The following is a 12207-nucleotide window of genomic DNA, read 5'->3' as shown; positions in this document are numbered from 1 at the left end:
GCAGGACAGGTGCTGTTCTCTGGGGTTCTGTGCCCCCACCTGCCCCTGGTGGGTCTTTCTACTCTCAGGATGCCCTCCCCTTTACTGCCCCTGTGCCCCTGCCAGGGCACTGTCCCTGTCCTCACTAGCACAGCTGGGCAGCCCTCTCCTCTGCCAGGGTCCTCAGAGCCCCTGTGTTCCTGTGCCTCTGACCAGTTCTTGGCTCTGAACAGGCAGCTGGCCAGGAGATGGTCGCTGTAGGGGGAGAGGAGAGCAGGTGCTGGGTTTCTTGCAGATGCAGTTTAGTGGTACAGTTCGAGGGCTCCTTCCTGCCCGAGTAGCTGCCTAATCAGGTGTCCAGGGTCTCGGGGCTGCTGCTGTCAGGTGGGTGTTTGGGATGTGTGTAGGGTGAGGCCTTTCCCAGGCCCAGTCTGTCCTGCCCTCATCCTGCCGTGGCAGGACAGTGGCCTCATGACTGGGGGGAAAGGGGACTTGGAGAAGCAGCCCCAGGGAGTCCAGCAGGCCCTAGGTGCATCTGTTTATATGGCTGTGCCTCAGTGGGACTGTCTCCCTGGAGGGGGGGTGCACAGGCCTCCCTGCACCCAGCACCCTACCTACGACAGCTCTGCAAGGGGGGCATGAGCCTGCAGCACCCTCCAAAGCAGGGCCCCCATTCAGGGCTGGGCAGAGTCAGATTGTGTCCGAGGAAATGGTCTGTCCCCAGCCAGAGGTCCCTTTAACTTGGGGCCATAGCTCCCAGAGATAGAGTAGCTGAATTTGTTGTGTCTGGTCCTTGGCTTCTGTTTTTCCATTTTTAAACCATGATGGTCATCACTGTGCTGCTGCCCTCTCAGCCGCCTTTGGGAGCCTCCGACAGGGCGCTCTTGTGCAGCAAGCTCTGAACCTCCTCCAGCAGAACCCAAGACCTGTCCCCGCCCGCCCCGCCCGCCCCGCCGCCAGCCTCCCACCTTCTCCTGTGATTTGACCACTCTGTTCAGGCTGTTCCAACCACACCACAGCCTCGGAGGCCAGCGCTCACCGTGTGGGGGCCGGAGGGCAGCACGGATGCACATTCGGGGTCTGGTGGGGCTGGCTTCCTGGTGTAGACAGCGTGTCCTTGCTGTGTGTGTCACGCAGCGGGGAGGAGGGCAGGAGAGCTCTTGGGGGCTCCTTGTGAGGGCACAGACCCGTCCACGAGGGCTCCCCTCCTGGCCTGCCCACCTCCCAGGGGAAGGGCACAGACCCAACCACGAAGGCTCCCCTCCTGGCCTGCCCACCTCCCATGGGTGAGGCGCGACAGGAGTGGCGGGGACACCCAGTTCTCTCTTCTGCACCTACTTCAGTGGATCATGAGATACTTGTCATCTGTGCTTGGTTTATTTCAAGTAGTAAAATGTCCTCAGGTCTGTCCATGTGGTGGATCGTGTCCGAATCCCCTCCTGTTAAGGCAGAGCAGTGTCCCGTCACGCATTTGTTGGTGACACCTGGCTGCTCCCATGTCTTCGCCCCTGGAACTTTGCACTGTGCACAGGGCGCCTGGGACTTCCTGGAGGCCCTGTGAGCCATTCTGTGTGTGACCCTGAGGAGCACGAGACTGCAGCTTTCTGCACCCACCACAGGGCACCAGGGCCATGTCCGGGTCCCCACCAGCACTAGCTATGAGCCTTCCCTGGGGGGAGAGGTGCTGCGCCTATGATTTTGATTTGCATTTGTCTAATGGTTACAAAGACTGGTGCAAAGTCCCCTCGACGAGATCTTACCCCTGAGAAGCAGCCGTCGGAGCGCAGGGTCCACATGATGAGACCCCAGGCCTCTGAGGAGGGGGACTGGGCCCCACCCCTCCTGTGGGGCACTAGAGGCTGATGGTTTCCAAGGTTTCCTGCCCACAAGGCAGTTATTGCTGGGGGCAGAGTTTGGTGGGCCGTCTGCTGTGGGGCGCAGGCTGGGCGTGAGGTCGGGTGCCCAGGAGCGCACATAGAGTCCCAGGTGCAGGCGTGGCTGGTGCAAAGGTGGAGATGAGGACCGGCAGAGCCAGATGTCCCAAGTTCCAAGCCAGGCTGCCCTCAGCAGTGCTGGTTTTTCAAGTTCATCCCTCGCGGAGTATGACTGGGGTGTCTGGGGGTCCCCTGCATAGGGTAGCAGGCTCTGGTGTCCAAGTATCAGGGCCTCGGCTTTTGTGGCTGAGTCAGAGCTCTGAGGAGAGTCCCAGGGGAGCTGGGACGGCTCTGTGGGACCATGTCATTGCTGGGTGCATTGCTCTTCTGCAGACTCCTGCCGCGCCCTGATGACAGGTGAGCCCTGAAGAGGTGGGGCATGGTCAGACCCACCCATCACCTGCAGCTCGGGGACATCGTATCATGGAGCCGGTGTTCCGTGCTCCATGGAGAGAGCCGCTGGTGGTCTAGCCACTGTCTGTGGCTGTGAGAACACAGTCCTCACCAGCTTGGGCATGGTGTAAGACTTTGTCCCTGGGCCCTATGGGATATCAGGACCGCTGGCTACATTAGGAGGGGCCAGGAGGCGCAAACCTGCCGCTGGGACCCTTTCCACCCTGCCTAGGCCCCGCAGGGCCTCCCGCTCCCACCCTAGCCCCACTCCAGCCAGGGGTAGGAAGAGGCCACCGTGACCTCTGCGGAGCTTGCCCCCTCTTGGCACTGCCTGGTTGAGTTGGCTGTGGATCCAGAGGCTGGAATTCCAGGCCTCGCCTCAGGGGCCCAGCCTGACTGTCCCAGGGACAGTCCATGGATGCCCAGGGCAGGGGGGAGGTGGTCTGAGCACAGACGTTGCCTTGGTGGGAGGCAGGGAGGGCCGTTAGGCAACAGAGGAGGCAAGCAGGGGGAGAGGGCCCTTAGAAGAGCAGGTGGGGTGCCTGCGTGTGCCCGAGCCCCGGGGAGGCTCCGCCCAGGCCTGTGTGAAGAGCGTCCCTCTCCTGGGGAGGTTCCTGGCCATGAGTTTGTTTGGAGGAAGAAGTCCTCTCCTGTGTTTGCTGGAGTTGAGGCGCCTTCGGCTCGAAGTGGCGTGCTTGTGTGCCCCTGGACTGCCTCCTCGCACGCCAGGCGGCCCTCCTTGCCGTGCTCCCCACCTCAGGAGGGTCTGAGCAGCTGGGCCCTGGGCCCGGGCCCTTCAGTGCAGGGCCTTTTCTGGAAGCCCCCCTCCTGGTGAGACCCCATCAGCTTCCCAGCAATGGAGCAGATGCCGAGAGCTCGGAGCCTGCCCACCCCCAGGCCCCTTGCTCCCGAGCTGGTCTGGACAGCTGTGTTCATCCTTCCTGGGGACGGTCACTGTCCACAGGGCTTGTCCTGTTCAGGGATGCTGCCTCGCCCTGCTGTCCCAGCAGTTATTGGGACAGATGCCCACTCTGTGAAGTCCAGGGGTGAAAGAGCCCTCAGCACCAGGTGCTGCCCCCAGCAGGCTGCCTAGTGCAGCTCTAGGGGTCCCCTTGGGCTCCCAGGGCTGGGCCTTCAACAGGGGTTGCTGCCACTCCAGAGGCTATGGGACTCCACCAGCCTCTGCACTTAGCATGCGAAAGCCGCCCCACCCGTTTCTCCCAGCACTCTCCCTCACCCTGTGGCCCTGGGCTGCTCCCTGGGAAGGGCACCTGCTCAAGGGCTGCCGCTCCTGGGGAGGGTGGCTGGGGAAAGGTGAGGGATGGCCTGGGGCAGGTAGAGGGCAGCCTGGCTGGGGACAGGTGCTGAGGCTCTTCACCATGCGTGCCTGGGAGCTCCCCAGGACTGGTGAGCCTGAGGGACGCTGGCTCCCCAGGGTCCTTGGAGGACGCAGCTGGAGCAGCCTCTTGGAAGGGGTAGGAAGAGAGTGGAGACTAGTGGCTGCTGGATGTAGCTGGCACTGCCATCCTGCACAAGGTGCCCAGCTCTGCATGGGGGGGTCTTGCCCCCCAAAAGCCTTGCCCAGATGGCCACTCCAGGGTTGCCTCCACAACAACCGGGCACTTCTCCAGACCCGTCCAGGCACTGAACCTCAGTTTCTGTGGTGTCTGACGCTGGCCACCAGCCAGAGTCCTGGGGAGCGACAGATCCCCCCTGGTCCCCTGTGGCTCCTTGGCAGTGCCTGGGGCTTTTGGGCTCCCCCAGGTGGGATTAGAAGCAGTTTCATTATAATCTAGAGGGTGTAAGTACCTGTTGTCAGGCATTTGCTTTCTGAAGAAGAAAGAAGAAGAGCTCAGGGTGAATCACTCACATCTGCAGAACACGTCAACAGCGTTGAGTTACAGTGCAGTTACTGCCGTCGCCAGCAGCCCCTGTGGGCTGTGGGGCAGCCTTCTCAGGCCCCTGCAGCCCCGGATCTGCCGCTCGCTCCTCTCAAGTCCGACTGCTTCCTCTCCACCTGGGCTGGAGTGGGTCGTTGGAAGATGCCTCTCTGAGGAAACGGTTCCGTCAGGCCTCCCATAAGAGGCCGGGGTTTCCACTCACTTCTGAAACACTGCTCTGCTGGACCTGGGGTACCTGGGGTCCCTGTGGACCCCCACTCCAAGTTGCCTCTCCTCGGAGCCTCCCTGTGGGAGGCTGTGATGGGGGCAGGTAAGTGGGCTCTTCAGCTGGACATAGGCCTCTTCTCAGTCCTCCACGAGAGGACGCTTAGATGGAATTCCTGAAGCCCATTCAGGGGAATCCCCGAACCATCCCACGCCGCCTGAGACCCTCAGTTTACATCTTCAGAGAACTCTGTCCTTCACAGGCCACATTCTGAGCCACGGAGAGGTGATCCTCTCCAGGGTCCCGGGGACTTGCCCCGTGGCGTGGCCAGGTGTGCGGAGACCCAGAAAGGATCAGGTCACATGGGCAGGCAGCTTTTGAGCGGAAGGCACAAAAGCACCAGAGTAGCCCAGGGTTGGCCCTGCTGCGAGGGCCTTGAGCCCCTGGCACCCCACGGGTTGGCCCTGCTGGGGAGGCGCTGCCCCCACCTGCCTTCCTGACACCAGCACCAAGAGCCGGGCCAGTGCCGCTTGCTCTGAGCCCTGCCAGCTCCCCTGGGCAGCAGGGCCCGCATCCCTCCCACCACCCAGCCTGCTGCTGCACGGCCCTGCGTGAATGACCCTCTGCGTCCCTCCACGTGTGCAGTGGACCGTCAGGCGGGAAGGGACCATCACTGTGTCCAGTGCTGGAGCACATTTCTGCGGCGGTTCCTGGGCCCTGTAAGTAGAGCTCACTTCCTCCCTCTGCTGGAGGTAACTGGACTGGAGACGACAGGCTGCTCTGCTGCCCGCCAGAGCTGATGGCCAGTGCCTGTGATTCAGCTTCCAGCGAGCAGAGTGAAGTCCCTGCTGGAGAAGGGCTTGGAGCCGAGGCCAGGTGGGCTGGTGGCCTGCTGTGGCGGACGCTTATTTTCATTCTGAAATTTCCGACTGGCTTTCAAAATAATAATTTAAAAAATAATTGTAGGTATTTCATGAAAAGGTCCCTCACGGCTCTCTCTGCCGAGTGGCCTTCCAGCACATGGCGCATGCTTTCTTGTGGCTCCCATGTGTAGCCTGCAGCTGGCTCTGCTCTGGGCAGGCATGGCGCCCACGTCCTTAGGGACCGTCATCTGTCCACTTGCTGGCTTGCAGCTTGGTGTGGGGCAGGTGATGGCGAGGCCTGGCTCAGAGCCCTTGATGCAGAATGGCCACACCAGTACCTGTGACCCTACAGCCTAGATCTACTTAGGCTGTCCCAGGCCTGTGTGGAGTGTGCTGCCCTCTGTCCTGCTCCTGTGACCCCCAGTGACCCTGGAAACAGAGGGAGGAAGGGTCCTTGTCCTCACCCTGCAGGACCAAATCTCAGGGAGGGGGCTCCAGGGACAGCCTGGATGAGTCCAGCCCTATACTGCAGTCTCAATAAGAAGACCCTGTGGAGTGTCTCTTTACACAGTGCAGAGACCCTCGGGCGACGGGAGATCCTGCAGCTGCACGTGGACATGTGGGTGATGCCTCCCATGACGGCTGTCAGTAGCGGGAAGGAGGATGTAAGGGCCAACTCCTGGGTCTCCCTAGATGGCTGCCAGGTGCCCGCATGATGTTAGTCCCATCTTCTAAGGACAGCTTAAGGCATCTATGTCTCCCACAAACTCTTCTTGCAGGCGCTTGCCCCAGCAGGAGGGGCTTCCTGTAGCATGTGTGCGCTGCCCTGGGACTCTGCAGCACCGTGCTCAGGGCTGCGGCCTGGCCCTGGAGCGCATGTCAGTGAGGCAGAGGCAGGAGGTGCTGTTTGCCTGGTTTTCTTTCTTTGCCCCGCTCCGAGGACCAAGCCCCCACCTCCTAGGACCAAGCCCCCACCTCCGAGGACCAAGCCCCCACCTCCTAGGACCAAGCCTCCGCCTCTGAGGACTAAGCCTCCGCCTCTGAGGACCAAGCCTCCTCCTCCTAGGACCAAGCCTCTGCCTCCGAGGACTAAGCCTCCGCCTCTGAGGACCAAGCATCTGTCTCCTAGGACCAAGCCTCTGCCTCCTAGGACCAAGCCTCCACCTCCGAGGACCAAGCCTCCGCCTCGTCTCCTAGGACCAAGCCTCCGCCTCCGAGGACTAAGCCTCCGCCTCCAAGGACCAAGCCTCCGCCTCCGAGGACCAAGCATCCACCTCCGAGGACCAAGCCTCTGCCTCCAAGGAAAAGCCTCCATCCTCTAGGATCAAGCCTCTGCCTCCAAGGACTAAGCCTCTGCCTCCGAGGACCAAGCCCCCACCTCCTAGGACCAAGCCCCCACCTCCTAGGACCAAGCCCCCACCTCCGAGGACCAAGCCTCCGCCTCCTAGGTGCTTCAGTCGGAAAGGCCCCAAACGCAGGGAGTAGAGCAATGCAGCATGGAACAGGAGCAGCAGAGGGAGAAGGCTGTGTGAACACAGACGGTGGGAGGTGTTGGAGCTGCGACCTGCAGCCCGTCCTCTGCACTGTGGTTGGCAAGTGCCCTCGGGGGACAGAACGTCAGGGGATCCTGGAGGCCAGGCAGCCGAGGCGCGTGGCACGTGCGGATCGCTCCAGGTTTGGCCGCTCTGAGTCCCCAGTGTCGAGGTGCTCTCCTGGCTGGACTCCAGGGCCCTTTGCACTTCTGCACCTTCTGTCCCCACAGCCTGCGCTGGCGCTGGACAGGGCCGGGCGCTGTGGAGCTCTGCTGTTACTGGGAGCGCGTGTGTGCCCTTCCCCTGGGAGGCATGTGGCCTCGCCTTCTCGGCTGTGTGGCCTCGCGTGTCAGCACCTGGAGCCCAGATCTGTGTGTCAGCCCATTCTGATTCTCCAGGGGACAGTCCACAGGAGGTAGTGTCCTCTGGGCAGCGTCCCCACACAAGCCACACATTTTCTGAGAATGGCTGGCTGCCTGCCTGTGCCCTACAGCTGGACAGTGGTGTTGACCTGCCGCCTGCTGGAATGCCGGCCTGGGGCCTGGTGTCAGGGCCTCCCCGCTCAGCGCTCCCAGAGGACCCGGCCAGGCGGAGAGCCCCTGAGGGAACCCTGTGGGGAAGAGTCGAGGGGTCCTGCAGCACTGGGCTCTTCCCCTGTCCTGGGCCAGGAGTCCTTTGGACAGCCCTCTTGCCCTTCAGGGCTCTACCTGCAGCTTTCTTCCTGGGCCCTCAAATATTGGCCGGGGGGAGGGGACGATCCAGTTGCCCTTAACATAGCTCAGAAATCCCGAGAAAGAGTGTTTCCAGGGCCAGTGTGATAGCAGATGATCTGGCTTTGCATCGGCCAATTGCACTGTCCAGCACATGTCTGTCATTGCCTAGTGCCACTGGTTTTCGTCTTCTCCTTTGTCACTGTGCATTTCTGGGTGACTTATCACCTTGGGAGGTCATGGGAAAAAACACAGGGCACAGGAAAATGCAAGTTAAACCTGGTATCCAAGGTCCTCACGGGGGGTCTGGGTTCGAGCTCAGCCTGTGCTGGGCTGCAGTGTGCCTCTGGGTCCGGTGCTGGTGTGTGTGCGGTTCCTTGGAAACCACAGCCACGGCCATGTCTGGATGAGGAGGGAGGTTTAGGCTCATGGGTGAGAGAAACTGCCCAGAAACCCTGAAGGCCGGCAGTCACCCAGACAGACCCAACACCGGGCTGCAGGGTGGGGCTGTGGAGCGACTGCCGCATCTGCTGCCAGAGAGACGACAGCCTGGGGGCACCGGCTGCCTTCCATTCCTGCCCTAGCAGCCCTACCAGCTCTGTCCCTCTGCAGCGTGGGGTGGATACCTCGGCTCAGCTTTCTTGCTTGGTGTTATAAAGGTTGTCACGTATCACTGAAGTCTGTATGAATGTCACTTTGGTGCTTCCTGAGCATTCATGGAACTTACCTGCCTGTGCCCAGCAGGTGCTGGGGTCATGGTGTTGGGCAGTCTGGTTGCTATGCATAGGACGGGGATGAACATCCTCAAGTGCAGGAATCTAGGGTGCGTTTCCAGGAGGGAGAACACGGAGGGTCTCCTCTCAGGTGGGTCAGAGGATTGACCCGAGATGATCAGAGGGCACCACTGAGACGTCTGCCTCTGGGTGGGGCACTGGGGTCTCGCACCCTGTGAGCTCCAGATTCATCATTTCCCCGGACTCCCCTAGCCGTGCTTCTTGAAGACCCTCAGAAGTGCTCTGGCCACTTGGGCACCAGTGCAGTGCCACCTGCATGGACAGCCCACCCTGTGGTTTGAGCCCACGCTGGGTGCTCTCAGGCTTGGCCTTCTGTGTGCAGAGATGCCCTTCACAGCCTGTCCTGCTGTGGGCTGGCCTGGTCCTTGCAGAGCTGTGTAGCAGGTGCTCCTGCCCAGCCACCCTGTGGAGATGCCCTTGGCCTGCTGTGTGCATCGCACAGGGCTCGCCATGCCTGGAAGGGTCTGGGTGTGGGTTCTGTGGCCAGCGCCCTGTGCCTCAACTCCAGTTTCCCTTTGGAGAGCCTGTCCTTGGTTCTGACAGATGTTCCTTGGCCACAGGAGACTCGGCTTCTCACTTCTCTGCGCCAGTCTTCTCTGCCCAGCAGCCAATTAGCAGTACATTAGCGATGTCAGCATGTTGGCTGACACCACAGTTCAGTGCCCAGAGAGCATGCTGGGAGGGCCGCGCGGGGCCCAGGCAACACAGGGCTTCTTGCCGCGGTGGACTGATGGTCCTGGGGTTGGCGAGGGCTTCCTGGGGGCTCACTGCTGAGTGGGTTCTCTCGTCCTCCCCAGCAGCCCTCTGAGCCATGTGCTGATCTGAGCCCTAGGAAGGGAAACTGGGGCTCGGGAAGGAGGGGCCCCCTGCCCGGGTCATAGCTGGTAAGGACTCGCGCAGTGCTCCCTCCATGGGCCAGGCCACTGCAGGCCTGGGCTCAGGCCTAGCTGCTCTTTGCCTGGGACCCTGTCTGTCTGCAGAGTGCCTGTTCACGGCCCTGTCCCACTATGGCTGGAGATGCTGGTCCTTTCAGAGTGGTCCTGGGGACCGAGGGGCTCGGAGCTCCGCCCCAGGTGTGGTGCTGAGCAGTGCTTGGCCCGCCAGGTGTGCATTGTGCAGAAGCGGGACACGGAGAAGATGTACGCCATGAAGTACATGAACAAGCAGCAGTGCATCGAGCGCGACGAGGTGCGCAACGTCTTCCGGGAGCTGGAGATCCTGCAGGAGATCGAGCACGTCTTCCTGGTGAACCTCTGGTGAGCTCCCAGGGCCTGCAGGGCCGCCTGGGCAGAGGGACTGCCAGGGCTGGATACCGTCCACATCCTCTTCTGCAGACTGCCCTCCCTGCTGCTCCCTGGCCTTGAGCCTCTGGATCCTCCATACCTCCCCTCCCAACCATCTCGCCTTCCTCTGCCCAGGGCCAGTGGGAGGCCAGGGGCCTGGGCACACTGAGGCCAATGCAGCATCTCCACTGGGCCTGCTGGGAGCCCAGAGCTTCCAACAGTGGAGATGTGCTTCCCATGGGTGTCTCGCACTGAAGTGGGGCCTGGTGTCAGGGCCTCCCCTGGTGTCAGGGGTTGACCTTGAGTTCCTTGCAAACCTGCAGGCCCTGGGGAGTTTCACCCTCCTCTCTCCCCCCAGTGCAGGGGTCCTCCCTGACCCAGGGGTCCTCTCCATGGTGGGTTCTGCTCTGTGATGTTCTTTCATATAGGTGCAAACAGTCCATGGAGCACATGGGGGAGCCCTGGCCAAGCAGCCTCTGGAAGGTTTAGGAGCCCCTCTCCCACAGGCCACTTACAGGGAGAGGCAGCCCAACTCGTGCTAGGGATGAGGGAGGGCAGGTGTGTTCCTCTTGAGGTGGACCTGGGCAGCCCTTCAGGGAGTAGCCAGAGCTCAGGTGCTTGCCTGGGTCCCCACAGTAGGGTGAGAGACTTCAAAGTGGGCAGCAGCCCTCCCCAGGGGCTGCACGACATGGCTCAGGAGCAGTGTCATGAGGCTCTGCTCCATAGTGACAAGGGTGAGTGCCTGGACAGGCAGCTGGGGGAGATGGAGTGCCGACCTCAGGCCCCAGGCTGCCCAGGCCTAGAGGACAGAGCACGAGAAGCTCTTTGCCCCTGTCCTGTGTGGCAGCCCCAGCCCCTGCTGTGTGTGGCCACTGTCCTCACTCGCCCAGCCCCCAGGCTGGTTTCCAGGCAGGAGAGGGGCTGGTGGGCCTGTCCACATCGTTGTGGTCCTGGTCTGTCCTGTTTCAGCATCCCAGGGCCTCAGGCCTAAAGGTAGGGGACACAAGCACCAAGTGCCGTTAAGCCTGCCCTTCACCTGTGGCCACGGAGGACTTCTTGTGAAGGGTAGGACCTCAGATCTCCCTCCTCTGTGGCCTTGGGGCCTTCCATCTCTGAGAGCAGTGTTGCCTAGTGGTCAGGAGCACAGGCTGCTGGGTTGGATCCTCCTCCCCCTGCCAAGGACAACACACTTAACCTCCCTGTTCTGTTTACCTGTGCAAAGGGGGAGGAGTGGTGCTGTGCTGCCTTCTGGAGCATCTGTGTGGGCGGAGCTCCAGTCTGTGTGGGCGGAGCTCCAGTCTGTGGGCAGAGCTCCAGTCGTCTGTGGGCGGAGCTCCAGCTGGAGGCCTCCAGTCACCCTAGACTTTCACATGTCTTCACTCCGGCTGCAGAACTCCCAGCCCACTGCCAGCTGCTGGGGTGGCCCACTATCATAGGGCCACACGGGAAAGAGCATCATGGCCTAGCCTCCAGTTGGGGCTACAGGCTCTTATTCACGGCTTTCTGGGACCCTGGGCCCTTTCTGTAGCCTGATGTCCTGATCCCATTGGTCTGTGGCTCTCTACCTGGGCTCTCTTCCCTAAGCCCCAATCTGTACCGCCTCCTTGAGGTCACCCTCCACTGAGGATGAAGACAGGATGGCTTATGGAGGGCAGTAGAGGGACAAAGCATAAAAAATGAGTTCCTTGTGACTTTCTTCTTGAAAAATCCAGTTCTTTAAATGTTACATCTGAGAACTCTCAAAAGAGATTACAAAGCAGAAGGAGGACTGTAAAGTGTTGCTTAGCTACCACCATCATCATCACCACCATCACCATCACCACCATCACCATCACCAGCCTCACCATCACCATCATTACCATTACCACCATCGCCATCATACCATCATACCATCATCGCCATCATACCATCACCATCATACCATCACCAACATCATCACTATCACCACCATCACCACTATCACCACCATAACCACTATCACCATCACCACCATCACCATTACCACCATAATCACCATTGCCATCGCTATTGCCATCACCACATCACTATTATCACCACCACCATCATCACCATCACATTATCATCACCATCACCACCATCACTATCATACCATCACCATCACCACCATCACCATCATACCATCAACACCATCACCACCATCATCACCATCACCACCATCACTATCATACCATCACCATCAACACCATTGCCATTGCCATCGCCACCATCACCACCATACCATCACCATCATACTATCGCCACAATCACCACCATCATCACCACCACCATTATCGCCACCATCACCACCATTGCCATCGCCACCATCGCCATCACCACCATCATCATTGCCATCATCACCATCACTATTAACATCACCATCATCACCATCACATCATCACCATCACCATTACACCATCACCATCACCATTATCACCAACATCGCCATTATCATCACCATCCCCATTATCATTACCATCACCACAATCACCACCATCATCACCACCACTATCACTATCATCACCATCATCATTACCATCACCATCACCATTGCCATCACCACTATCACCACCATTGCCATTGCCATCACCACCATCACTATTATCATTACCATCA

At 60.3% G+C, this 12207-nt stretch overlaps 1 protein-coding gene across 6 annotated transcripts in view; it reads left to right on the top strand.

Moving 5' to 3' along the window:
• Stk32c (serine/threonine kinase 32C) overlaps positions 1–12207 on the top strand; it is a 62200-nt gene that overhangs the window by 36498 nt on the left and 13495 nt on the right. For all 6 annotated transcript variants that reach the window (XM_015498401.2, XM_048791407.1, XM_048791406.1 and 3 more), the window contains exon 3: positions 9416–9567. In XM_015498401.2, the coding sequence (XP_015353887.1) occupies positions 9416–9567 (152 nt within the window). The remainder of the gene's footprint in view (positions 1–9415; positions 9568–12207) is intronic.

This window comes from Marmota marmota, unplaced genomic scaffold (assembly GCF_001458135.2).
Source record: "Marmota marmota marmota unplaced genomic scaffold, marMar, whole genome shotgun sequence".
In the NCBI taxonomy this organism is placed as follows: Eukaryota; Metazoa; Chordata; class Mammalia; order Rodentia; family Sciuridae; genus Marmota; species Marmota marmota.
The sequence above is the reverse complement of the archived record's forward strand: the minus strand, read 5'-3'. Positions and strand labels throughout refer to the sequence as shown.